The 25,709-nt window shown below is 40.6% G+C and overlaps 1 protein-coding gene across 1 annotated transcript in view; it reads right to left on the reverse strand.

The window, feature by feature from the left end:
* Window positions 1–25,709, reverse strand: part of TEX9 (testis expressed 9) — a 55,901-nt gene that overhangs the window by 25,480 nt on the left and 4,712 nt on the right. The window contains exons 3-9 of the mRNA XM_080682648.1: window positions 20,230–20,293; window positions 17,241–17,320; window positions 6,498–6,543; window positions 5,599–5,681; window positions 3,074–3,252; window positions 977–1,059; window positions 410–583 (exon numbers count right to left, since the gene is read on the reverse strand). Of these exons, the coding sequence (XP_080538774.1) occupies window positions 410–583; window positions 977–1,059; window positions 3,074–3,252; window positions 5,599–5,681; window positions 6,498–6,543; window positions 17,241–17,320; window positions 20,230–20,293 (709 nt within the window). The remainder of the gene's footprint in view (window positions 1–409; window positions 584–976; window positions 1,060–3,073; window positions 3,253–5,598; window positions 5,682–6,497; window positions 6,544–17,240; window positions 17,321–20,229; window positions 20,294–25,709) is intronic.

The raw sequence follows: 25,709 nt of genomic DNA on the forward strand, positions 1-25,709 counted from the left end.
TATATATGAAATGTCCAGAATAGTCAAATCTATTGAGACTAAAATTAGATTAGAAGTTGCCTAGGGCTGGAAGGGTTTGGAAGAAGAGGGATGGGGTACTTGGCTAAAGAGTATGGGTGTCTTTTGGAGTGATGAAATGTTCTAAAATCGATAAGTGGTGGTAGTTGCACAACTCTGTGAATACACTAAACGCCGCTGAATTGTAAACTTTAAAAGGGTGCAATGTATTGTATGTAAACTATATCTCAATAAATCTATTAAGAAATACTCTCCTATGTAAGGAAGAAGAGTTTTTAGTCAACACTGACAAAATAACTGAACAACCAAAAGTGGTGTCTATCCAAATGTGCAACTATAGTGTTTTAGTGCATCTTTGGTTCTGGGTTAAGAAAAATAGCAAAATAATTACCCTTTCTACTGAAGACAGCTGTTGCTGTAATCCATCACATTTTTTGTTTGCTTCTTCGAAAAGAGTTTTATATTTTTCTGTTTGAGACTGTTGCAAATTAATTGTTCGCTGCTGTCTTACACAATCTTCCTCAAAATTTTTTACTTGAGACTTTAAATCCTGAATTTCATCCTCCTATAGTTATGAAATTATAGATTATGTGAAAAATGCACATGATTTGGTATATAAAAATGCACATGATTTTAAAATATAAAGCAGAAACAAAAAGGAACTTCATATGATCTTTGATTTTCATCTTAAAAAATGAAAATCACATATTTTATTTGTGCTTAATAGCTTACACTTGTAAGTCTAATATAAAGAATTCTAATTGCTAACAAGTATTTAAAATTCTTTAGCTCTGAAAATTCCACATCTTAGAATAGAGTTCAGTGTTTACATATAATTTTTTAATTCAAAATTTAACTGAATTATATCTCAAGGAAGCTAATTTAAAAATATAATTTAAATTACTCCTAAAATGTCTTAATATTAGAGCATGTACATTGAGAGCTTTTAAAAACTAACCTTTCTATTGCATTCACATACAACATTATCCAATTCCTGCTGCATAACACGGAGTTTGGCCTTCAGAAATCTGATCTGTGCTTCTGTGGATTTAAATAATTATATTTATTGCCTTTCACTGAATCTAAAACATCATCATTTGTAAGACAGACCATTATATTATGAAAGAACAAACATGTTCAAGATGGGAATCTAACAGGAGATCCCTGTTTAGGAAGACTAAATACTCCTAATTTAAAGATAAATTAACAAATCCACCCAATAGAAACAAACTGCTCACATTTCAACAGTGCAACCAAGTAAAGAAAGGGGGTAAGGGGGAGGACCAAAGCACTCCTGAGAATCGGAACCACAGGCATAAGTGTGCGTACACACTTTCTGTTCCAAAGTTCTTATTAAGGTCCCAGTGTCACCATGGAGCTGATGAGCTGCGGTTGGCTCTAACCCACCTAGATCTCTCTAGCCTCAACTCTCTTTCTAGCCTCTCATATAACATCAGGCTAACAGGGATAGAAGGGGGATGATAAATTAAAAAGTGTGATGTTTGCAGTAGTTGGTCTCTAGGATAAAAAAAAAAGAATGGAAGAGCATGACTTTTTTCCTACTATCTCTTTCTCTCCCCAACTTTAGGTACACAGCACTAACTTCTCCATCCCACTCCAACTATTAGTCTTACAAAGCAATCTGTGCTGCTAAACTACTTTTTGATCTTTTCCTCCCCCAGGTAACCACAGGCAATCATCTAGAATAAAAGAATAAAAGGGGAGCCCTAACCAGTTTGGCTCAGTGGATAGAGCGTAGGCCTGAGGACTGAAGGGTCCCAGATTTAATTCCGGTCAAAGGCATGTACCTGGGTTGCAGGCACATCCCCAGTAGGGGGTGTGCAGGAGACAGCTGATTGATGTTTCTCTCTCATCTATGTTTCTAACTCTCTATTCCTCTCCCTCTCAATAAAATATATTTTTAAAAAAAGAATAAAAGGGGAGACAGCTAGGGCAAAAATTCTCAAAAAGGGAGTAAAGTTGCAGAGGGGCAATTGAACAATTAGAAAAAGTAGTTTGTGGTGGTTCCCTGTATCAGGGAAGAGGAATACTGTAACAGGGCCATGTTCACTGTGTGCTGAGGTACAGCTAACATCTGACCATTGAATCCTTGAAGGCATCTTAACAGAGACACAAAGGCAACGTCCTGCTTCTTTTAACTTCCTTCTTGACAACTAGCCCTAGAAAGCTTCGATAGGTCAATAAATATAGTAAATGCATAAATATATTGCTCCTCACTTATGACTAACTAGCATGCAGCACAACAATCATACATACAATTGTTGTGATTTTCACAGAATCAGATAATTTTAAAGATAAAGTTTATAATCATCTAATACAAACTGCTAAATTTCAAAACTAATATATTGCTTATTGCAGGGCTAAGTGGCTTGTCTGAACTCACAATTAATTATAGTTCAGCATTAACCATGTACATATACACTGAACTGTCTTATTTTTTGTTTACAATAGCATTGGTGACTCCTCACAAATTCAACATAATTTTAGAGGCATTACTGGTAACTAACAATGTCTTTAGATGATCTAAACTTAGTAGTATTATGTTTCTAGTGGTCTGACGAAAATGAGTTTATGAGAAAGAAAATTATATTGGTTAGAAAACTCATTTGATCATTTTACCTGATGCTACATCTATAATTCATTTATCCATTTGCATGTGTTAATTTAATATGCAATAAGCAGAATATAGTAATGGTAAATGAAAAAATTCAAAGAATCATGTGGTGTGTGTGTTTGTTTTTAATTTTAATGTTTTAAGGATTAGTTTTGGGACATTTTAACCTTAGTTTAAGAGTGGAAACCAACACCATAAAAAGAGAGACCAGTTCAATGAAGCAGTTACTTATCCATGATCCATTTCATAATTACTGACTCATAACCAATTACTTCAGTTACAATCCCAGTCATTCCTTCCACCATCATGTCCCACTAGATGATTTTGAAACAAATACATCACAATACATTTTAAAATGCAAAAAAAAAGTTTCTAAATATCTTTTTCTAAGTAACTGTGACATAAAAAAAGAAAACTTACCTGTTCCAATGTCTTGACTAGCACCACAAAAAATATCATCATCTATATAATCAGGTAAGCCTTCTTCTTCCAGTTGCCCTTCAATTTTGCTAACTGTTTTTGCAAGAGAAAAGTTTGAGAAATCCTCTGGAATGGCAACATCATTGGCAGTTGGTACATCAGAGTATTTCAACTTTATACTAAAAAATAAAATTACATATGTAAATGTACATTACACATACTTTATATGTAAGACTTCTAAATATGACTTTTATCCAAATAACAAAGCAGGGAAGAAAACCACCAATTAAAGTTAATTAAAAGTTATTGTTTGCGATGCTGACCTCATGCTCCAGGTGCCTGAAACACTAGATGATGAGAAGGCGTGACATTTCTCCAGCTGGCCCCTCGCCCCTCAACAAGACCAGGCCGGTCTCCTCCATCTGGCCCTCCTGGGTTACTTGGGTCAGGACCTGAATCATGGCTCAGGTTCCTCTCCTCTGAAAGGAGGGGAAGTCCTGAGGCCTGGGGAGCAGCTCTGGGAAGCCTTCTCTTCAGCCCCAAACATCAGCACTCGCTCACTGCGCTGTCAGATGGCGCCCTGATGCTCCCGCTCTGCCCTGCCCCAGCCTCCACGTGCCCTGAAGGCAGCAGCGGCTGGGCACGTGGTTGCCTCGGATTCCTCTTACACGTGTCCTTCTCCGAAATGGCCTTGTCTTGACTTTTCCACTTGTTTTTTGTTTCCCCAATCAGCCTATAAACCACTTGTACACCAGTGGCTGCACATGTGTGGCCTCATCAGTATATCTTTGTTTTTACTTTAAAATTTTAAATCTTTATTGTTGAAAGTATTACAGGGATCGGGCCTAAACCAGCAATCAGACATGCCCCGAGGGGTCTCAGATTGGAGAGGGTGCAGGCCAGACTGAGGGACACCCCCCTCCCATGCATGAATTTTATGCACCGGGCTACTAGTCCTATATAATAAAAGCCTAATATGCAAATCCATCAAACGGCATATTAGTGAGCAGGCAGCACCAGGCCAGCCAAGGCAGTGCCAGTGGGCAGAGGGAGGGGACAGTGACTGGCGGAGTCGGAGGGGCGATTGGGGCTGGTGCCGTCCCCCGATCACTTCCCTGGTCCCTCCTGCGGAGGGAGGCCAGATTGCCTAAACCATCAATCAGACATTCCCTAAGGGATCCTGGTCTGCAAGAGGGCGCAGGCCAGACTGAGGGACCCCCCCTCCCCCCCACTTAGTGCACGCATTTTTGTGCACCAGGCCTCTAGTCAAAAATAAAAGTACTAAACTTGGCCTCCTTCGTCAAATCTAGCCTGTGGCTTTTAATTTCACATGCTACTGGAGAAGATCTGTACAAATAATAGCACTCTAGCCATAATTCTGCAAACACTAAACAATAATATCTCTTGAGAAAGAATTACAGAGTAAACACTTCTTAGCTCAAACTCAACATTTTTTCAACCTAAAAAAACAGATTGTAACCAGGATCAAAGTTGACCAAAAAGTTGGATTTACTTTTGACACATAAGCAAAGGATTCTGAATTTTATTTTGAAAAGCAACCTTTTCTTTATAAAACTAAACATGAAGTCTAAAAATAAGATAACCTTTCCAGTATATGTGTTCTCTCTTCTTCAACTAATCAATTTTAAGATTTTTCTTCCTATCCTTTCACTCTATTTTTTCTTTTATTGAAAAAAATAAAAAGGTTAGCCAGTTAAAAGACATAGAATTAAGAAACATTTTTCCCAAATTAGGAGTTTAGGTAAGTAATAGACATATAAATTTAATAATACTGTGAATAAGAAGCTGATTGGGTCAACCCATGGTATGACCCTCCTTTTCTGGAAAGTCTTCAACCCAAAGAGCCTTGTGGGCCCCATTTTTAATATGTAAAATACTAAGAACAGTCTTGAATTATTTTTCATAAAAAACAATAGAATGTAAATTATATTATAGTCTTAGAGTAAGTCAAATCATTCTAAGTCTCAATAAATACAGTAAGGTATGGTGCCCTGTTAAATACTCAAAAAGTATATGCAATTTAGTTTACTTGCGAGAAGTAGGCAGGAAATAACATCTAGGTTCTAACAGTTCTAGGAAAATACAAAATTAACTGCTGCAAGACATTTCTGAATAGAAAATGTTTTAAATTATTGAATGTGGACAGATACATATAGTGTAATTTTGTATATTTTGTGGTAAAAAAGACCTGGAGAAACAAAAAGCTTACTAATTAAGAATGTCCTGACCAGCATAGCTCAGTGGTTTTTCATTGACCTATGAACCAGGAGGTCACAGTTCGATTCCCAGTCAAGGGCACATGCCCAGGTTGCAGGCTCTATCGCCATTTTGGGGCGTGCAGGAGGCAGCCAATCAATGATTCTCTCTCAGTGTAAATGTTTCTCTCTCTCTCTCCCTGTCCCTTCCTCTTTCTAAAATCAATAAAAAATATTTTTTAAAAAGAATGAAACTACTGTAAATTATAAAATTTAGGGAAAAAGTATACCTTTAAAATTGTACTATACCTTGAATTTGTTTTCTTTCCTTTATTTGCAGAGTGTAGTTTTTTTTTAACCTTGTTTACTGGATCAACATTTTTGCTCTTTGGCTATATGAAAAAAAAATTTAAATAACTGATTAGTTAAGATTCTAATCATGTGCTAAAGTAAGTAATTCAGACTTGTTGGTTTGCTACATAAAAGAATTGCTATTTTCATGAAATGAATCAAACTGTATTTTTAAAAAATCCCAGAATTCTATAGCTGGAAAAGACCTAGATGATATTAGGACCAAGAGATTCCAAGACAAGGAAAATGAGTCCCAAAGATTCAAGGATATTCAGCTAGCAGGTGGAACATTAAACTGAATGTTCTGACTCACAGAATTTAGTTCCCCTTACTGATTATTCCCCAGATGGCTTTCATGTATACCAAGCATGTCAAACTCGAGGCCGGCCGCGAGTTTGACATGCTTGATGTATACTGTTACTTAGACCTACATCCCCATGGGTGGGGAATTTACAGTCCACAGTAAGCTTGGCACCTACAATAGTGATTCCTACATGTAAATATTTAAATGAATGAATAAACCTTTTAAAAATACACTCTTTGTATATAAATACTTTTCTTTTTCATATTTTCTATCTATAAATTTGGGCTTCAGAGAGAAAACTAAAATATGCTTAGGGTACAGACTCATTTCACTTAGAATTTTTTCCATTGTAGCTCCAAATTGTTCAGTGAAATTATGAGACAAAAATGGATTTCATTTATTTTATGAGCAAAATTTCATGAAGACATCTCTTCTGAGTGTCAAGCTTATATTCTTAGTCATACCCTTCTCTGTTTTGTCTAAGAAAAGTCTTAAAAAAAACACCGAAATTTTACAGCATGTAATTATATTCACAAAAAGTTTGATTTCATACCTGAGTTTCTGAATATAGATTAACTGTCTCTTCAGATAATAGACCTCTAGAGACCAAAAATAAACATACATTAATACATAGATGATATTAAGCTGAGACCCAATAAAATTCAACAGCAACTATATTTGAAAGGAAAAAACATACATCAAGTAGACTTTGCTATAATTTTAGGTATGCATGTGTTAATTTATTTAACATGAGTGTCACAAACAAGCAAAGTGGTTTGGTTGAATAAATCACCTTAAAAATACTGTACTTGAATTCTCCCACAACCACATCAAAATTACAACTAAACTACAGAACAACCATCATTCTGAACCACCTGAAATCTAGCTGAATGTAAGTCCTCATCAAATTTAAAGAAGCCTCATCGAGACTAGCAGGTGGGGAGTGGAGATGTGGAATGGGCTGGTCCCACACCTACATGTGGTGATAAAAACTGGGAGGGAAATCTCAGCTGTGAAGGTCCCTCCTGAGGAGTGAGGGGTCCCAGCCCCACACCAGGTCCTCCCAACCCAGGGTTCCAGTGCCAAGAGAAGTCTCCCTAACTTCTGACTATAAAAACCAACAAGAATCTCTGGCCAGTGTGGCTCAGTTAGCTGGGCATGGTCCCATGCACCTAAAGGTTGCTGATTTGATTCCTAGTAAGTGAACATGCCCAGGTTGTGGGTTCAGTCCCTGGTAGGGAGCCTGCAGGAAGCAGCTGATCAATGTTTCTCTCTCACATTGATGTTTCTCTTTCTCTCTCTCCCTTCCTCTCTCTCTGAAAATCAGTAAGAAAATCTTTAAAAACAAAACACAACAAAGCCAGCATGGCTGAGTAAGACCAAGGGCTGCTGGAGTCCCAGGCAGTTCCTTTACAAGGACCCATGTGCAGACTTACTCAACTCACTCCCTCTGAGGTCCAGCACTGGGGCAACAGATTGAAAGGAACCAGGGGCATACAGGGAGGAAATGGATTGTGTGGCATCAAGGTGAAAGCTGTGGGTGGACAGCTTTCTGTCAGATAAAAGTGCTGGCAGAGCCCTGGCTGGGTAGCTCAGTGATTAGATGATGTCTGATTTACCAAGGTTCCAGGTTCCATCCCCAGGGCACACACTAGTATAAGCATCAACCAATGGATGATGCATAAATAAGTGGAACAACAAATCAATGTTTCTTTCTCTCTCTCATTCTCTCTCCCCCCGCCTAAAATCAATCCATAAAATTTTTAAAAATGTTTAAGTGCTGACAGAGGCCACTGTTCCTTTTCTGACACCCCTGCCATAGAATCAGCAGGTGAGTGCCTTATCTGAGTCTCAAAAGTCACACTGTTCACCCTGCTCTGATGATTCCCTGAAACCCTGTCCCCCAAACTTGTGAGCCTATCCAAGCTGTTTCCAGTAGGTTTCCCATACAAATGGCCTATCGTGGCTCATGCTTCAGACTTCCATTAAATCTCTCTAACAAGCAACATCTGGCCTGAGTGTACCCCATCCCTCTAGCTAAGTGACCCCAGGCCCAGCACAAGCAGCAGCTGGCCTTGGTTCACAGGCTGGCCTTGCCAGGGCATCTCTAAGCCCAGCACAAGGAGCAGCCATCTGCAGATCGCTTTGTAGCTCATGCCGGCTGGCCCCAGGCAGAACACAGGCAGCAAATGACCTTGGCCAACACCTCCCAGGAGACCTCAGAGCCAGTGCACCCAGTAAACATCTTCAGACCATATTGAAGCATCACCCAACCACCTCCACAAGTGACATACTCAAGTAAATCCTTCTCTGTGGGGTGGGCCCCAGCATAGCTATCCTCCATGGTGGTTGGCGGTCACAGCCAGTCCCTGCAGCCAACTGGCCTGGGGATAGCTCCCGCCCATTGACATGCCAATAGCAATCAAGGCTTAACTACAACAGAAGGGTGTACACAGCCCACAGGGGGTGTACACCTGGAGTGCCCAGCTCAAGTGAATGGAGAGGCTATGCCATTAGACCCTACAGGACATCTACTACATAAGGTCACTCTACCAAGCCTGGGAAATAGCAGATCTATCTAATACATAGAAACAAACACAGAGAGGCAGCCAAAATGAGGAGACAAAGAAACATGTCCCAAATGAAAAACAGAACAGCCCATCAGAAAAAGAACTAAACAAAATGGAGACAACCTATCAGATACAGAGTTCAACACAGTGATTATAAGTATGCTCAATGAACTTAGTAAGAACTCAGAAAGAAGAGATAGGAAACAAAAACAAAGATAGAAAATTAAAAAACAAGAATACACATTCAGAAATGAAGAATACACACTAAATGAAATGAAGACTACATTACAGGGAATCACCAGTAAAGTGGATGAAGCAGAGGAATATAAGGAAACAAAAAACCCCAATTAGAACAGCAAAAATCCAAAAAAGTAAAGGAGCCTCTGGGACAACTTCACTGTACCAACACTGGAATCATGGGGGTGCCAAAAGGAGAAGAGAGAGAGCAAGAAATTGAAAACCTACTTGAAGAAAAAAAGACAGAAAAGTTCCCTAAGCTGGTGAAGGGACCAGACATGCAAGTCCAGAAATCGCAGAGTCCCAAAGCTGAACTCAAAGAGGCCCACACCAAGACACATCAGAATTAAAATGCAAAGGTGAAAGATAAAGAAAGAATCTTAAAAGCAGGTAGTTACCTACAAGGAAGCTCCCATACAACTGTCAGCTGATTTCTCAACAGAACCTTTGCTGCCCAGAAGGGATGGGCAAGAAATATTCAAGGTGATAAAAAGCAAGGACCTACGACCAAGATTATTCTACCCAGCAAAGCTACCATTTAAAATCAAAGGACATATAAATAGCTTCACAGATAAGAAAAAGCTAAAGGTGTTCATTACCACCAAACCAGTATTACATGAAATGGTAAAGGGTCTTTCTTAAGAAAAAAAAAAAAATGAACAATATTAAATGGCAATAAATACATATCAACAACTGAATCTAAAACAAAAACAAAATAAACAGAATAGAAAGACTCATAATACAGAGAACATTTTACAGTTACCAGATGGGAGGGGGGCTGGGCACAAGGGGGGAAAAAGATGGACTAAGAAGTACAAATTGGTTGTTACAGAATAGTCTTGGGGATGTAAAGTACAGCATAGGGAATAAAGTCAATAATCCTGTATAATAAAAGCCTAATATACAAATTGTCCCCTCAACTGGGAGTTCAACCAGGAGTTCAACCAGGGGGCCACCTCCACCCCAATCAGGGGCGGGGCCAGCTGGCCAACCTCCTAGGTGCCCTCACCCCCGCCGGCCAGCCAAGTTAGCCCAATTGGGGCAGGCCGGCGGGACCCCACCTGTGCACGAATTCTGCACCGGGCCTCTAGTATTCTAATAACTATGTATGGTGTCAGATGGTTACAAATATATCGGGATAATCACTTAGTAAGTTCTAGAAGGTATAATCACTGGGGTTTACATTTGAAACTAATGTTTGTAATGTTGTGTATCAACTGTAACTGAAAAATAAAAAATGATTAAAAAGAAATAATCTCCCTTTGATAAGATATATTATAGTGCCAATTTTTAAAGGAAAATGTAGCACAAATCTTAATAACTAGCAAATAATAAGGCGTGATTATTGGTTACACATGGGGATTATCTATTTTACAAAATGATTCACCACAGGGCTTTTTTATTGTGCACCCACTCAATGTTATCGTTGGTCTAATGCATTTAAATACTTGGTCAGTGTCTGTTTTCCCCATTACACTGTAAACTTCATGACGGCAGTAATCATGTGTGCATTGTTCACTGCTCTATGCCTAGTACTTGGCATAGTATCCTATCTAATAAAGAGGGAATATGCTAATTAACCATCACTCCATCACAAAGATGGCTGCACCCACAGCTGAGGCCAAGTTCCCATAAGGAGCCTTAACAAGCAATCAGCAGGGACCTGAGGCTACGCCCTCCCCTGCCCCCGTGGGGCTTGACAGGGGACCTCAGGCCACGCCCCCCAACCGGCAGGGCTTGACAGGGGACCTCAAGGTGCGCTTCCCATACTGGTGCTGGGCTAAGGGACCTCAGGCTGCTCCCCCTGCCCCAGCGCCAGGCTGGGGGACCTCAGGCCATGCCCCCCACCTGGCAGGGCTTGACAGAGGGCCTCAGGCCACACCCCCCACCCAGTGGGGCTTGACGGGGGACCTCAAGGTGCGCTTCCCATCCTGGTGCTGGGCTAGGGGACCTCAGGCTGCTCCCTGGCCCCAGGGCCAGGCTGGGGGACCTCAGGCCACGCCCCCCACCAGGTGGGGCTTGACAGGGGACTTCAGGCTGCACCCCCTGCCCCAGCACTGAGCCAGGGGACCTGAGGCTGCACTCCCCTGCCTGGCGGGGCTTGACAGGAAACCTCAAGGTGCACCCCCAGTGCTGGGTCGGGGGAACTCAGGCCGTGCCCCCCGCCCAGGGGGGACCTGAGGCTGCAACCCCCTGCCGATGGGGCTTGACAGGGGACCTGAGGCTCTTCCCCCCTCCCGGTGCTGGGCTGGGGGACCTGAGGCTGCGCCCCCGCGCCCCCCCCCCCCCCCCGCCTGGCAGGCCTTGACGGGGGACCTCAGGCCATGCCCCCAACCAGTGGGGCTTGACAGGGGATCTCAGGCCATGTCCCACACCTGGTGGGGCTTGACGGGGGACCTCAAGGCACACCCCCCCACCTCAGTCTGGGCTGGGGGACCTCAGGCCATGCCCCCCGTCCTGGCACCAGACCATGGGACCTGAGGCTATGTTCCCTGCCTGGCGGGGCTTGACAAGGGTGGGACTATCCAGGTCTGGATCTATCCCAATGGGGGGGGGGGGGGCGGCCAGGTCTGGGTCTCACAAGATTTTGAGGCACATGTGGGTGGGCAGGGACTTGACTCTGGGTCCCATGGTGTGCCCCAGACTCTGACAGGAGGAAGGTTTTCATATACATTTTACTAATTTTCTTTCATCTCTGACACTTCTATTATAGAGAAAGGGCAAATAGCAATATTAAATTGTTTCCTCTAATTAATCCCCTTTTAATGTGCATGAATTTCGTGCACCGGGCCACTAGTATGGCATATAAACTTTTAAATTGGCACTAAATCTTTGTTAATTGTATAATAAAGTATATTTAAAATACGATTTGCCTTTATGCACAAAATTTTCAAAATATATTTGTAATTTTTTTCCAGTTACAGTTGACATTCAATATCAATATATATAAAACCCTAATATGCAAATAGACCAAATGGCAGAACCACTGAACAACCAGTCGCTATGACGTGTGCTGACCACCAAGCGGCAGAGCACAGAACATGGCGGGCATCAGCCACAGTGGGATGGTGGAACAGGTGACAGGGGTGTCAGACCAAGGCGGGGTGCCGGTCGTTGTCATTGGGATGAGCCTCTGGTGGTTACTGAAAATTCTTTGCTCCCGCATGCCAAGGTCCCGCCCGGCGCTTGCACCTGCTGCTGGTGCCCACCCCACTCATACCCGCTGCTGGCATAGGAGCCGCTGCTCAGACCCGCTGCCGCCGGCCCCAATTGCTCAGCACCTTCAGTTGGTGCAAGCAGCAGCTGCCAGCCCTGATCACCCCTCAGGGCTTCTCCACCTTCCCTTGCTCCTGAGGGTGATCGGGGCCGGCAGCCACCTCTCGCACCCGCTGCCAGCGATGGCCCTGCTCACCCCGCTGCCAGCACCGGAACCACCACTCCACCCACTGCTGGTGCTGGCCCTGCTCGCACCCACAGCTGGCACTGGAGCCACCACTCATACCTGCTGTCAGCCCCGACCCCGTCCGCTCAGTGCCTGTGTATGCAAATCAACCCACCATCTTTGTTGGGTTGATTTGCATACTCACTCCTGATTGGTTGGTGGGCATTGCGAAGGTACGGTCAATTAGCATGTTACTCTTTTATTAGGTAGATTAGTTTCAGGTGTACATCATAGTGTATATAAATTTATATAAGTGATTCCCCCAATAAGTTTAGTACCCACCTGGCATTATACATAGTTCAAAGTATATATGTAGTTTAAAAGAATGAGTGTTTATGAGGCTCTGAAAACTACAGCCCAGAGGTTGAATCCACCCATGTCCATTCATTTATACATTATTTATAGATGTTTTCACACTATAACAGCAAATTCGAATAGTTGTGACAAAGACTGTATAATCCACAGATCCAAAAATATTGATCTGACTGTTCATTGGAAAAGTTTGCCTGATCAATTTTCTAGATCATTTCCAACATGTTTTAGTATTTCAGAAAACCTACCACATTGCCATGAAAAATTAAGAGAAAAACTCCATCATATCCCCCAAAAGAACATAAAAGCACAATTACTTTCCATCAGATGCCAACAATTGAACTAATTACAGAACAATAAATTGATGCCTTTCCTCTATCTCTTCCCTCCTCTCTCTCTAAAATCAAACAATCAAAAAAATAAAAATCATTCTGACATATGACACAAAAATGGTTCCAAATTCTATATAAACTTTAAGTGTCCTCTTTAACCACCGTCATTTTAAATTATTATTTGTCATTTCTTTATATTGTTTGCATCTTCCACCTCCCCATCCCCACCACATACAAATACATATCAGCAAAAAGACATTTATCTGTCTCCATCAGTTTTAGCAAAGCACTATTACTTTGCTAGCATTATTTCCATAAAAAAATGAATTAAAAATTGTGACATTCTGATTATTTTTGTTAAATATCTCTAGGAAAGTTTTGTGTGTAATATAATTGAAATGATTTGATAGTAAGCTTTGCTTCCAGCAGACTGTATGTACGCTATACTTTTAGGAAATAAATTCTGGTTTCCCTAGCACACAGTTTGGCAGAGTAACCTTGGATGCTGAAGATTTATTACAATACTAGAGTCCTGATGCATGAAATTAGTGTAAGAGTAGGCCTTCCTTCCCCCGGCTGCCAGCACCAGCTTCCCTCCACACCTGGGACCCAGGCTTCCCTCTGGCTGCCGGCACCTGGGACCTGGGCTTCCCTCACAGAGGGAGGCCCCACCCACCCGCCACAGCCTGCCAGTCAGTGGCCTGGGCCTCCCTCTGCAGGGTGATCATGGGGTGATGGCCAGGCCCCGACCAATCACATTGCACCCGCGTTGGCTGGCCTAGTACCAGTGGGTGTCGCAGTGTGGTCCCGGATGGTCGCCCCACTGTTTGGCCATTTGGTCGATTTCCGTATTACACTTTTAGTATATAGGATATACTGCCTGACTATAATAATTTAGCTAAATTATCATTGTTCCAAGTTGAAATAGACTGTTTCTTTACAGAATTAATTACCTCCCATAATCAGCAATTCCCTACTAATAGTCTAGTGCAGCCGTGGGCAAACTACGGCCCGCCGGCCCGTTCGGCTGTTCTATCCGGCACACGTAGCTGAAAGAGCGGAGGGTTCTCTTGCTCTCCCCTCCGCTCCTTTACTTTGAATTTATATTAGTTCACACAAACACTCCATCCATGCTTTTGTTCCGGCCCTCCGGTCCAGTTTAAGAACCCATTGTGGCCCTCGAGTCAAAAAGTTTGCCCACCCCTGGTCTAGTGCCATGTTTCATTCATGTGGTAAACGCCATACAAAGTAATTTTTTTTAAAAGCCACCTGATCTAGGTAAACAAAGGTGTCATCAATATTCTGCACTTAAGGAAAATTTATTGAAAGAAAATCAACAGATTTATTTTTATGCTTATGAAATTCTCTCACTTGCTTCAACAGAAACCAGTTTATCAAATAAAAGCCTTGCCCAATCTTATTTGTAATCTAAAGTTTGAAATTTTGATTACTATTAAACATCACTTTCCACAAAATATCAAAGCAATACATGTAATAAGGATAAGTAGTTTCATGGCATCAAATGATGATGTAAAATTTTTTTGGAAAATTTGTGTAATTAAAAAGCAACACACTAGGCATTAACTCCTTGGAAGGAGAACCTGGTCTGTTTGCTCACCATTGTACCACTGTAACTAGACCTGGCACTAATGGTGTCCAAAATTTATTTTTTTCAAGTTTATTGAGATAATTTACATATAGTAAAATACACCTTTTTTAGGCATATAGTTCTATACATTTGAACAAACTTATATGGTCATGTAAGCATACAACAACCAAGATAAAAAAAATACTTCCATCACCACAAAAAATTCTCTTGTGCCCCTTTGTAATTAATCTTCTCCTTCCACCGAGCTCCATATAACTACTTTCCAGAACATCAAATAAATGGAATCATAAAATCTATACATTTTTTGGTCAGGCTTCTTCCACTTAGCATCTATATTGCTGCAGTATCAGTAGTTCATTATTATTGCCAAGTAGTATTCCATTGTGTGGATATACCATGATTTGTTTATCCATTCTCCACTTGAGGATACTGAGTTGTTCCCAGGTTTTGGCAATTATGAATAAAACTGCTAGAAACATTTGAATACAAGTTTTTGCTTGGAAACATGTCTTCAGTTCTTTTGGTTAAATATCTAGAGGGGAATTTCTGGGTCATATGCAATAATTATTTTTGAGTACCTGAATAATGTCCCAATATTTCAAGTATAGCCAAACATACTGCCGCTTAAATACAGTTCTTTTTTGTTTCTAAGTTCTCTAAGGTGTTTAAATACTATACCCTAAATTAGGGCTGTGCAACTCTCACTGTCTGCTTCTTTATCTTAGAAGAATGGGAGGACAGATAGCTATTTTAAGATTTAAACAGTAATAGTTTAGGTCCATCACTCAAAGTTTCTTTGCTGGTATAACTCTCAAAAACTAGTGAATTTCTTACTTATTTGATTCCAGTGAGTTTAATGTGCCATTAACACACCCACAATGCTTTCCAAGGCTGTATTTCTTTACCCTGAACACCTCCCCCACCTCTCCCTCTTTCTCCTTCTCCCCACTCCAATTTTAAAATGGGTTGTTTTGAGGTTATCAAGCTTCTATGGGGAGACTATAGCTATAGTTAGATCTTTGCCCCGAGTCATTTTATCCAATTGGAAAGTTTCACTAGGTGCCATTTAATATGATCTTTGCCCTGAAGAACCACTGGAAAAATGTTACCCATAGTTGTGAAAACCACACCTTTAGTCTAATCTTTACCTCAAGGTTGAACTTTAATAGGCTTTTGTTCCTCAAAGATTTTCTAAATTTTATCTCAATTTTTGAGGTCCAAAACAGCTTACTCTCAAAGCAAGGAAAATCAAAGCAGTATAGTTCAACTAAAAAATGGGGAGAGGATCTGAACAAACATTTTCCAAAGAAGACATACAGATGGCCAATAGGTACATGAAAAGGTACTCAACATCACTAACCATAAAGGAAATGAAAATCAAAACTACAATGAGATAGCACTTCACACTTGTTAGAATGGTTATTATAAATGCTGGTGAGGATGTGGAGAAAAGGGAACCCTTGTGCATTGTTGGTTGGAATGCAAACTGGTGTAGCCACTATGGAAAACAGCGTGGAGGTTCCTCAAAAAAACTGAAAAGAGAACAATTCGACTTCTGGGTATTTATCTGAAGAAAACAAAAACACACCCAAAAAGATGTATGTTCACTGCAACATTATTTACAATAGCCCAGATGTGGAAACAACCTGAATGTCCATTGTCAGATGAATGAATAAAGAAACTGTGGTATACAAATACAATGGAATATTATTCTGCCATTAAGAAGACCCATTTGCCATATCGTGGATGGCCCTTGATGCCATTACACTAAGTGAATAAGTTAGACATAAAAAGACAAATATTGTATGATCTCATGTATATGTGGAACTGAAAAAAAACAAACAAAAAACAACTCATAGATACAGAGAACAGACTGGTAGTTGCCAGAGGCTGAGGACTGGGGGTAGGTGGTGTGGGTGGGGGAAATGGGTGAAGGAAATCAAAAGGTACAAAATTTCAGTTATAAAATAAATAAGTCATGGGAATGTAATGTACAGAATGACTATTCTATCTAATAAAGAGGGAATATGCTAATTGACCCTCTCGCTGTCACAAAATGGCGGCGCCCACAGCCAATAAGGAGGGAATATGCTAATCGACTACCATGCCCTCAAAGATGGCAGCACCAACAGTCAATAAGGAGGGAATATGCTAATTGACTGCCACGCCCTCAAAGATGGCGGTGCCCACAGCCACAAGATGGTGACGCCCAGTCCCCTTAGCCCCACCGTGCGCCTGCCTTCAGAGTCCCCCAGGCCCCTCAGCCCCCCAGCTGGCCAGGGCCGGCCTGAGGCGCAGGCAAGCCTCAGATGGCAGCTGCCCAGGGCTCCCCGAGGCTCAGGTAACCAGGGCCAGCCAAGGCTTGCGCTGCCGGCAGTGGCAGCAGCAGAGGTGTGATGGGGGCATCACCTTGCCCTGATTGCTGGGTCACCTCCCACCAGAGGGCTCCCAGACTGTGAGAGGGGGCAGGCCGGGCTGAGGGACCCCCTCTCCAGTGCATGAATTTTCATGCACTGGGCCTCTAGTAGTTAATAATATTGTACTGCATTATTTGAAAGTTGCTAAGAAAGTAGATCTTCAAAGTTCTCATTATAACAAAAAAATTCTGTAGCCAGATATATGATGGTTGTTAACTAGACTCATTATGATGACTACTTCACAATACATAAATATCAAATAATTGCTGTATACCTGAAACTAGTATGTTATATGTTGATTAGATCTTAAAAGTAAAAACAACCTTAAAGCATTTACCCAGTTTTAAAAAAGGTGTTTGAGAATTTAAGTCACTTACCTTAAATTGTAATCACCATCATCTTCATATGATTTAATTTGTGTTGAAATAGGCTGAGATCGTACTTCTTGCTGATCTCTCTAGTTAAATGAATAAAGATAAGTCACATAGGGAAAAAAAATGAACAAAAGTAGAATTTATTCAGTGCCTTTTTTATTATTAATCATTTGAGATTTGTCCACAGCTTCCACGAAATTCAGGCACAGAATTCTAAAGAACATGGTATGAAAATAAGGTCTGTAACAATGTAGTTTCACCTTTCATCCATTCTGGGTTAAGAAAGTCAATTCTAAGGGGAAAATGTTAGTGTGTCAATGCCTTTATATGATCTTATCCAACTCGTGCCCCCACACTACATTAGAATCTTCCATTTTGTGTAATATGCAAAGGAAATTATACTCACAAGAAATGAAAACATAAATCCATTAGATGGGTAGAAAAATTTGTCGCAAATAACACAGAACTTCAATGTTAAGAATACCATGAAAAGGCTAAAAAAGAAGCACTAAGAGTAAAATCTTTTGGCAAAGATATATCAAGAAATAAAAGTGAGCAAACAAACCTTTATTGTGACAATAATTATATCTATCAGTTTCTGTGGGGGCAGGAATGCCCTCTCCTCTTTCCCACCCCTTCCCAGTTTTCTACTCTACTCTTTTTTTAAATAAATAAATTACAAGATCCTTATTAGAGGGCTCTTGAAGCAGAACATAATGAATCCCTCATTCTACCATAACTTTGGATTTCTTTTTCAAGCATTTTCTGACTCTTCAGACACTGGCAAAACTAAAAGATGTAATAAAAATATTTCTTTTTAAATAAATATTTAGTTACAAATGCAACTAGCAAATCTGCATCCATTATAAAAATGTATTACCTGAAAATATCATACCTAATAATAGACAAACATGTAAATTGACCGTACCTCTGCTACGCCCACAGCCAATCAGAGTGAGTATGCAAATTAACCCAACAAAGATGGAGGTTAATTTGCATACATAGGTGCCCAGCAGCCTGGGTCCCGGGAACTTTCTCAGCACCCAGGTCACTCCGAGGTAGGCCCCTGTGGATCCTGAGAAACCTGGGAAGGGCCTGAGCCAGGGGGCTCCTGGGCAGGGGCGGAGCCGGGTGATCAGGCAATCCGAGGGAGCAGTGGGTCCCCTGTCCAGGCCCCAAGCCCTGGCCAGAAGCTTGGGACCTGGGCAGGGGTGGAGCCGGGCAATCAGGCGATCGGAGGGAGCTGGGGGTCCCCTGTCCAGGCCCCAAGCCCTGGCCAGAGGCTTGGGGCCTGGGCAGGGACGGAGCCAGTGATCACAGGGAGCTGGGGGGCCCCTGCCCAGGCCAGGAGGCTTTAGGCCTTGGCAGGGGCAGAGCCAGAGATCAGAGGCGATTGGTGTGAACTACTACAGAGGAAATACCTTTTCTGACTGCTCATTGGCTAAGCTCCCTGTTTACCACTGGTAATATTCTTAGTAACTTGGGTATAAGAATCCAAAAAGGTGATCTAGGGTTTTTCCACCACATTCCTGGAGAAAAAAAGGAAGGTCCGCTGCTGGAGGGCTAAGAAATGTCATATCCTGCCCTAGCCGGTTTGGCTCAGTGGATAATGCCTAGGCTTGCCGACCACAGGGTCCGGTTCGATTCTGATCAAGGGCAGGCTCCTCCCTGGCTGGGGCCCAGGTCAGGGCTCATGCAGGAGGCAACAAATCAAAGTGTTCCTCTCACTTTGATGTTTCTCTCTGTCTTTCCCTTTCTCTTCCACATTCTCTAAAAATCAATGGAAACATATCCTCAGGTGAGGATAAAAAAAAAAGAAATGTCATATCCTATGAAAGACACATCTTGAAAATGCCTAAAGAAAGTTGTCATTTTTTCACGGTGAAGGGACTGGAGTCCGTGTTGATGAAAACACCTTGGTGGCTGTGGTGACTGGCAGTGGCTGCAGCAGCGGGGTGATGGGGCTGGTGCCTTCCCCTGATCAGCCTGGTTGCCTCAGTAGGACTTCCCCTGAGGGCTCCCAGTATGTGAGAGGCAGCAGGCTGGGCTGAGGGACCCCCCCTCCCCTCAGTGCACACATTTTGTGCACTGGGCAGAGAGAGAGAGAGAGAGAGAGAGAGAGAGAGAGAGAGAGAGAGAGAGAGAGAGAGAGTATATATATATATAATTAAGTTTCTTATTCTACTCTAACAAATAATGATGGATATGTATGTATAAGGCCTTAAAATAAAATATCACCTCTTCTTTCCTGCACCCATTAACTCCAAAGTGGGGTGGAGGGTGAGGTTTAAAAGAAAGAATTATAATTAGAGTAAGAACTATAAAAAAAAGGTTATTTTTAAAGCAGCCACTTTATTCCTCTAAGGAATGCTACTACATACTATCATTTCATAATGGGGATGCTGATGCATAAGGATGGATGCTTAAAGCAGGAATAACCAATTGGTACCCAGAATGGGGTAAAATATGCTTACATTGTCTAGTGTTATAACCTCACTACATTTTTCCTAACTATAAATCTGATATGGTCTATCCCTAAGAATGTAAGTTATAGGCATCTGCAGAATTTAAGAAACAAATTACATCTGAATAAGAAGTAAATTACCATCTAATGATTGTTATCCTTTATCCAGCTTTTGCCCAGAGACAATTTTATTTCCTTCCTTACAGAATTACCAGTGTTAATTCTACATAGCTATTCTCAAATATTAATCTTAAAATAGTGGGGAAATTTATTAAATATTAATATTCTTATGATTAGACATCTAAATGGAAAACACTTTCAGTGGCTTTTAGAAAATATATGCTTACAAAAATCACATGCATGCATATATACACACACCTACCTACCTATACATATATTCATGTTCAATTTGTCATAATTCATTGAACTTAAAATTTATGCTTTGGGTACTTTTTTGTATGCACGTTATAAATTAATTTTTTTAAAAAAACTAGCACTTACATGGAATTACTACTAACATTTACTTACTATTGCTTCCTCAGCTTGTCGAACGAGATCAGCTGTTTTTGCCTCCAGTTCTGCATTTAAACGCCTAAAAGCAGAAAATAATTTACTAATTGGAATATACTGAAGATTCTAACAAAAATAAAAGTAATTAAATTTCAGTAACTATACTTTAGCTAATCAACAAATTCCAAAACAAACATGACTTTTTATTCTAAAATTAACTAAATGATTAGAACACTTATCTCCAACTCCCCATGATTTCTCTTTTTTTATGGTAGAAATTCAAACAGTGTAACTCTTGTCTTCTCTCTGGCCCTCATTTCAGGTGTAATGCCTTATTTGGGAAGAATAAACTGGTGGGTTCAACTCAATGCCACTCTTCATCATCTTGGGATGAACTCCACCTGGGGACAGGGGAGGGGCAGGGTGGGAGAGAAGCCTGCTTTGGCTTCTGGCGTTGCTGTGACATTTTTATTCTATTACTTTTTATTTTTCATCTATAGTATATACACAATTTTGCACTATGTTTTCCCATAACAAACAGAAGAAATATGTTTATCTCTTTATAATTAGTGCCTTAAATGGATATGAAATACTTTAATAAGTTGAAGTTAACATAATGTATATATTAATCTATTCCTATTGTTAGTTAAAGTTCCTTTTTTTCACTTTTAAAGGTAACAGTATAGCCCTAGCTTGTTTGGCTCAGTGGATAGAGCCTAGGTTGCAGGCTTGATCTCACCTCCTACCCCCTCAGACAGGGTGCATGCAGGAGGCAACCAATCCAATTTGTCTCTCTCACATCGATGTTCTCTTTCTGTCTCTCCCCTCCCTTCCACTCTCTAAAAATTAATGGGAAAAATATCCTCAGGTGAGAATTAACATATATACATACATACATAAATAAATAAATGTAAGTAACACTATAATAAACACATTCAAAAGCATGTAACTTTTTTTATTCTATTCATAGACTAAAATAGAATTTAAAAATTTCTGGAATGTTTAGGATCTTTTGAAGTTATATGAAGAAAATATGTTGAGCAATTTTTAAAAATTAGATACTTTGCTGTGTTTTTTTTTCTGATATGTGATTCTGAAGTAAACAAAACACAACACCAACCACCCACCTCTGCAAACAAAAAAAAAAGCAGTAACATATCTCTTCTTAAAATAGTCCAATGTTTCAGAAAATATTTTTACATCTTAGGATGAATTAAAAGAAAAATAACTAATAAATGCTTAAAGTTCCATTTAGGATGGCATTATCTGAGTTTTCATATTTCCCTAACAAGAACCATTAGAAGCCCCTGGGAAATGTAGTAGACCAAGATGATTCAGAAGGCTTTTATTCTGTTCAAACCCATGGAAATAATGTAATGAAGGCTATACTGCTAAGTTCAATAGATGCAATGTAATGAAGGCTATATTGCTAAGCTCAAACTCAAGCCAGGAAAATAAACTAGCACCAAAAATAAAGCAGCAACTAAAAGTGAGAGCAATTAACAGAAGACAAAAGAGCTTAACAGCTAAAAAATGATGCACGTGTGGGAGTCATGGAGAGCTACACCTATTAAACACAAACAAAAACACAACCCATAACCTTGGTGAACGGAAATGAAACTATAGCCATTGGTGGAAAAGAATCTCTTGTGAGTAGTAAGAGCATACAGGAATGTGGTCCAAGTTTTTCTTACCAAGATGGTATAGAGACTATGCCAAAACTGTAATATAGAAAATTGGCCTAGAACCAGTCAAAACTCTAGGCTAAATGCAAAACCATCTTTAGGGACATTTACTCATTGACAACATAGAGAACTCTCTCAGAAAGTAAACCCTGCTAAAGATGACTTCACAAAGATAACAGAATTGCATAAAGAACCAAGTCACAAAGAGGAATAATCAGCAGATACAAAAAAAAGTGTAAGAACTGAAGATAATAAAACAATTAAATAAACATTTTTCTTTTCTTTTTTTTTTTTTTTTTTCAAAAAAACAAAGCAAGAATAGAAACCATCTGGCAAGAACTAGACATTACAAAAGAACACTGAATATCAAAAAGAACCAAACAGAAATTACAAAAATGAAAACAGTCATTGAAATTAAAAACTCAATGGATAAGCTGGACGACAGAATGCACTGAAGAGGGAATAAGTGAACTAGAAGACAGATATGAGGAAATCACCTACAAGGCGGTACAGAGAAACAGAAAGATAACAATACAAAAGGGAGATTAACATTCACTAAAGTCAGACTGCATGACAAAGACAGATTTATATCTACCTAATAGAAGGTGCAGAAGGAAATCCCAGAAAAGGAGGGAATGTCAATATTTGAAGAGATAATGCTGAGAATTTTCCAGAAGTGAAGAAAGATGGATCTCAAGCAGAATTAAGAAAACAAATCCACACCTGTATACATCATAGTGACACTGCAGAACTTCAAAGACCAAGAGAATATTCTTTAAACTGTGGGGAAAAAATAGACCATCTAGAATTCTATGTTCAGCTAAACTGTCTTTGAACAATAAGTGCAAAGGAAGAAATTTTTCAGGAAAGAATGGAGAATTTAAGACTCAAATTTTCACAGAGACAAGTAATGAAGGGTCTACACTTCAGGAAGAAGAAAATTGAACTTGAAAAAAATCATAACAAGAAATTTAAAAACATAATGATAAATCTAAATTAGTAAAGACTATAAAAATACAGAGAGTGGTATTCAAAGAGGAAGGAAAGTATAATCCAATATCTAACTTCACAGGCAGAAAAAAAACAAGTTAAATCAGTCCAAGGTCTTTCCACACCAGTAAAAGAAAAGTGAAGACAATATAAACTCATTCAATCCAACAGAAGTCATAAGAACTAAAGAAGGGAGGATCCAAGATGGTGGCGTAAACACCTAAACTGCTGCCTCGCACAACGATTTCAAAACTACAACTAAAAGACAAAACGTCTATCACCCAGAAACACGGGAAAGCTGGCTGAGTGGAAGTTCTACAACTAGAAGGAAAGAGAAAAGAGCATTGAGGGGTGCACAAGCACTGAAAAGCTGAGGTACGGAGGTGCGCGAATCAGGCTGGTGACGGGTGACTGGGAGCGCTGCTTTTTTCAACCCGAAGGGAGACAAGCCCCTGATTACTCTGAACTCCAGTTTCTGGGGAGACGCAGGGGACCCAAACTCCTACAGGGAGAAGCTGGACTGTCTGCCATTGGGTCGGAAAGTGAGGGAGGCTTGCTTGCAGGGCTGCGCGCAGGAATAGTTGTTTACTGTGCTGGGGCATGGGACACGGGGACACGGTCGGAGACGCAGAGCCAGCTAACTGGCAGCCATCGCTGTTTGCCACGCCCTAGCCTAGTGATGCCCTGAGACCCCTGCCCCGCACAATCTACAAACCCACCCAAGCTCCAAGCAGCGGCTTTAGCATATGAATGGCCTGCCCTATTGCAGCTTAACCTAGCAAACTTGCAGCCCGGGTCAGACAGCTCCAAAACCTCCAAACCCCAAGCAAAGATGAGAAAACTGTAGTTCTCGCTGTAGCTCCTGCTGGGTGGCCTCAGACAGTAGCTGACCTGCACCCCATTGGAGATCCAGAAGCCAGTGTACCTAGTGGTCAGTGTGAGACACCAGATTTCAACTCCTCACATACATAACTGACACATTCAAGAGGCAGACTCAGTGAGCACCAAAGCCCCACTGAAACAAGTCCTGCACCATAAGCGTGTCTCCAGCGCAGCAGTTCTTCCATTATAGACACAGTGGGTCCTCACAGCCAATTGGCCTGGCGGTCAATTCCTCCCAGTGTACCAACAGCAATGACTTAACTACACCAAGACTTTGCACTCAGCCCAGAAAAGGATGTACCAAGAGCGTCCACCTCAGGTGATTGGGGAGGCTGAGCTACTGGCCCCTATAGGTCACCTACCACACAAAGCCACTCCATCAACACAGGGAAGCAGCAAAATGCGGAGACAAAGAAATATGTCACGAATGAAAGAAATGGAGGAAAGCAAACTACTGGACGACATAGAGTTCAGACCACATTTATAAGGTTACTCAAGAATCTTCTAAAAACCACCGAGAAACTTGATGAGACCTCCGAGGAGCTTAGTGAGACCTTCAAGGACCTTAATGAGAATGCCAAAAAAATGGAAAAGAACCAATCAGAAATTAAGCATATACTCTCTAAAATAAAGAATATACAGAAACTCAACTGTAGATCAACGTACCCCAAGAATCAAACCAAAGATCTGAAATATGAGAAAACAAAAAACACCCAACCAGAAAAACAAAAAGAAAAAAGAATCCAAAAATATGAAGATAGTCTAAGGAGCCTCTGGGACAACTTTAAGCATACCAACATCTGAATTTTTGGGGTGCCAGAAAAAGAGAGCAAAATATTGAAAACCTATTAGAAGAAATAATGACAGAAAACTTTCCCTACCTGGTGAAAGAAATAGACTTACAAGTTCAGGAAGCGCACAGAACCCCGTACAAGAGGAATCCAAAGAGGACCACACCAAGACACATCATAATTAAAATGCCAAGGGCAAAAGACAAAGAGAGAATCTTGAAAGCAGCAAGAGAAAAACAGTTAGTTACCTACAAGGGAGCACCCATATGATTGTCAGCTGATTTCTCAGCAGAAACTATGCAGGCCAGAAGGGAGTGGCAAGAAATATTCAAAGTGATGAACAGCAAGAACCTACAACCAAGATTACTCTACCCAGCAAAGCTATCATTCAGAGATGAAGGTCAGATAAAGAGCTTCACAGACAAGAAAAAGCTAAAAGAGTTCATCACCACCAAACCAGGATTACATGAAATGCTGAAGGGTATTCTTTAAGAAGAGGAAGAAGAAGAAAAAAGTAAAGATAAAAATTATGAACAACTAATACATATCTATCAACAAGTGAATCTAAAAATCAAGTGAATAAAAAATCTGAAGAACAGAATGGACTGGTGAATATAATAGAATCAGGGGCATAGAAAGGGAGTGGACTGACAATTCTCAGGGGGAAGGGGGTGTAAGGGGTGCGGGAAGAGATTGGACAAAAATCTTACACCTATGGATGAAGACAGTGGTGGGGGGTAAGGGCATGGGGTGGGGTGGGGAATCAGGTGGAGGGGAGCTATGGGGGAAAAAAAAAGAGGAACACCTGTAATAATCTGAACAATAAAGATTTATTTTAAAAAAAAGAACTAAAGAAAAGGCATCGTAAATACAAAACATAAGATAGCCAAAACAACTTCAACTTAATAAGCAAAATAATATAAATAAATTCACTTATTAGAAGGCAGAAATTATCAGACATGATATAAAAGGGATACTAGTACTCTTAAAGCTAAATGACATAAAAAGTTTGAATATAAAGGAATGAAAAAAGATATGACAGACATGAAGTACTAATGAAAGGAATAATTCATCTAGAGGATTTAAGTAAATAATATATCCCCCAAACAAAAATGGACACGATTATATGAATAACTAGAGGCACATGACA

This window comes from Plecotus auritus (assembly GCF_963455305.1).
Source record: "Plecotus auritus genome assembly, chromosome: 1".
In the NCBI taxonomy this organism is placed as follows: domain Eukaryota; kingdom Metazoa; phylum Chordata; class Mammalia; order Chiroptera; family Vespertilionidae; genus Plecotus; species Plecotus auritus.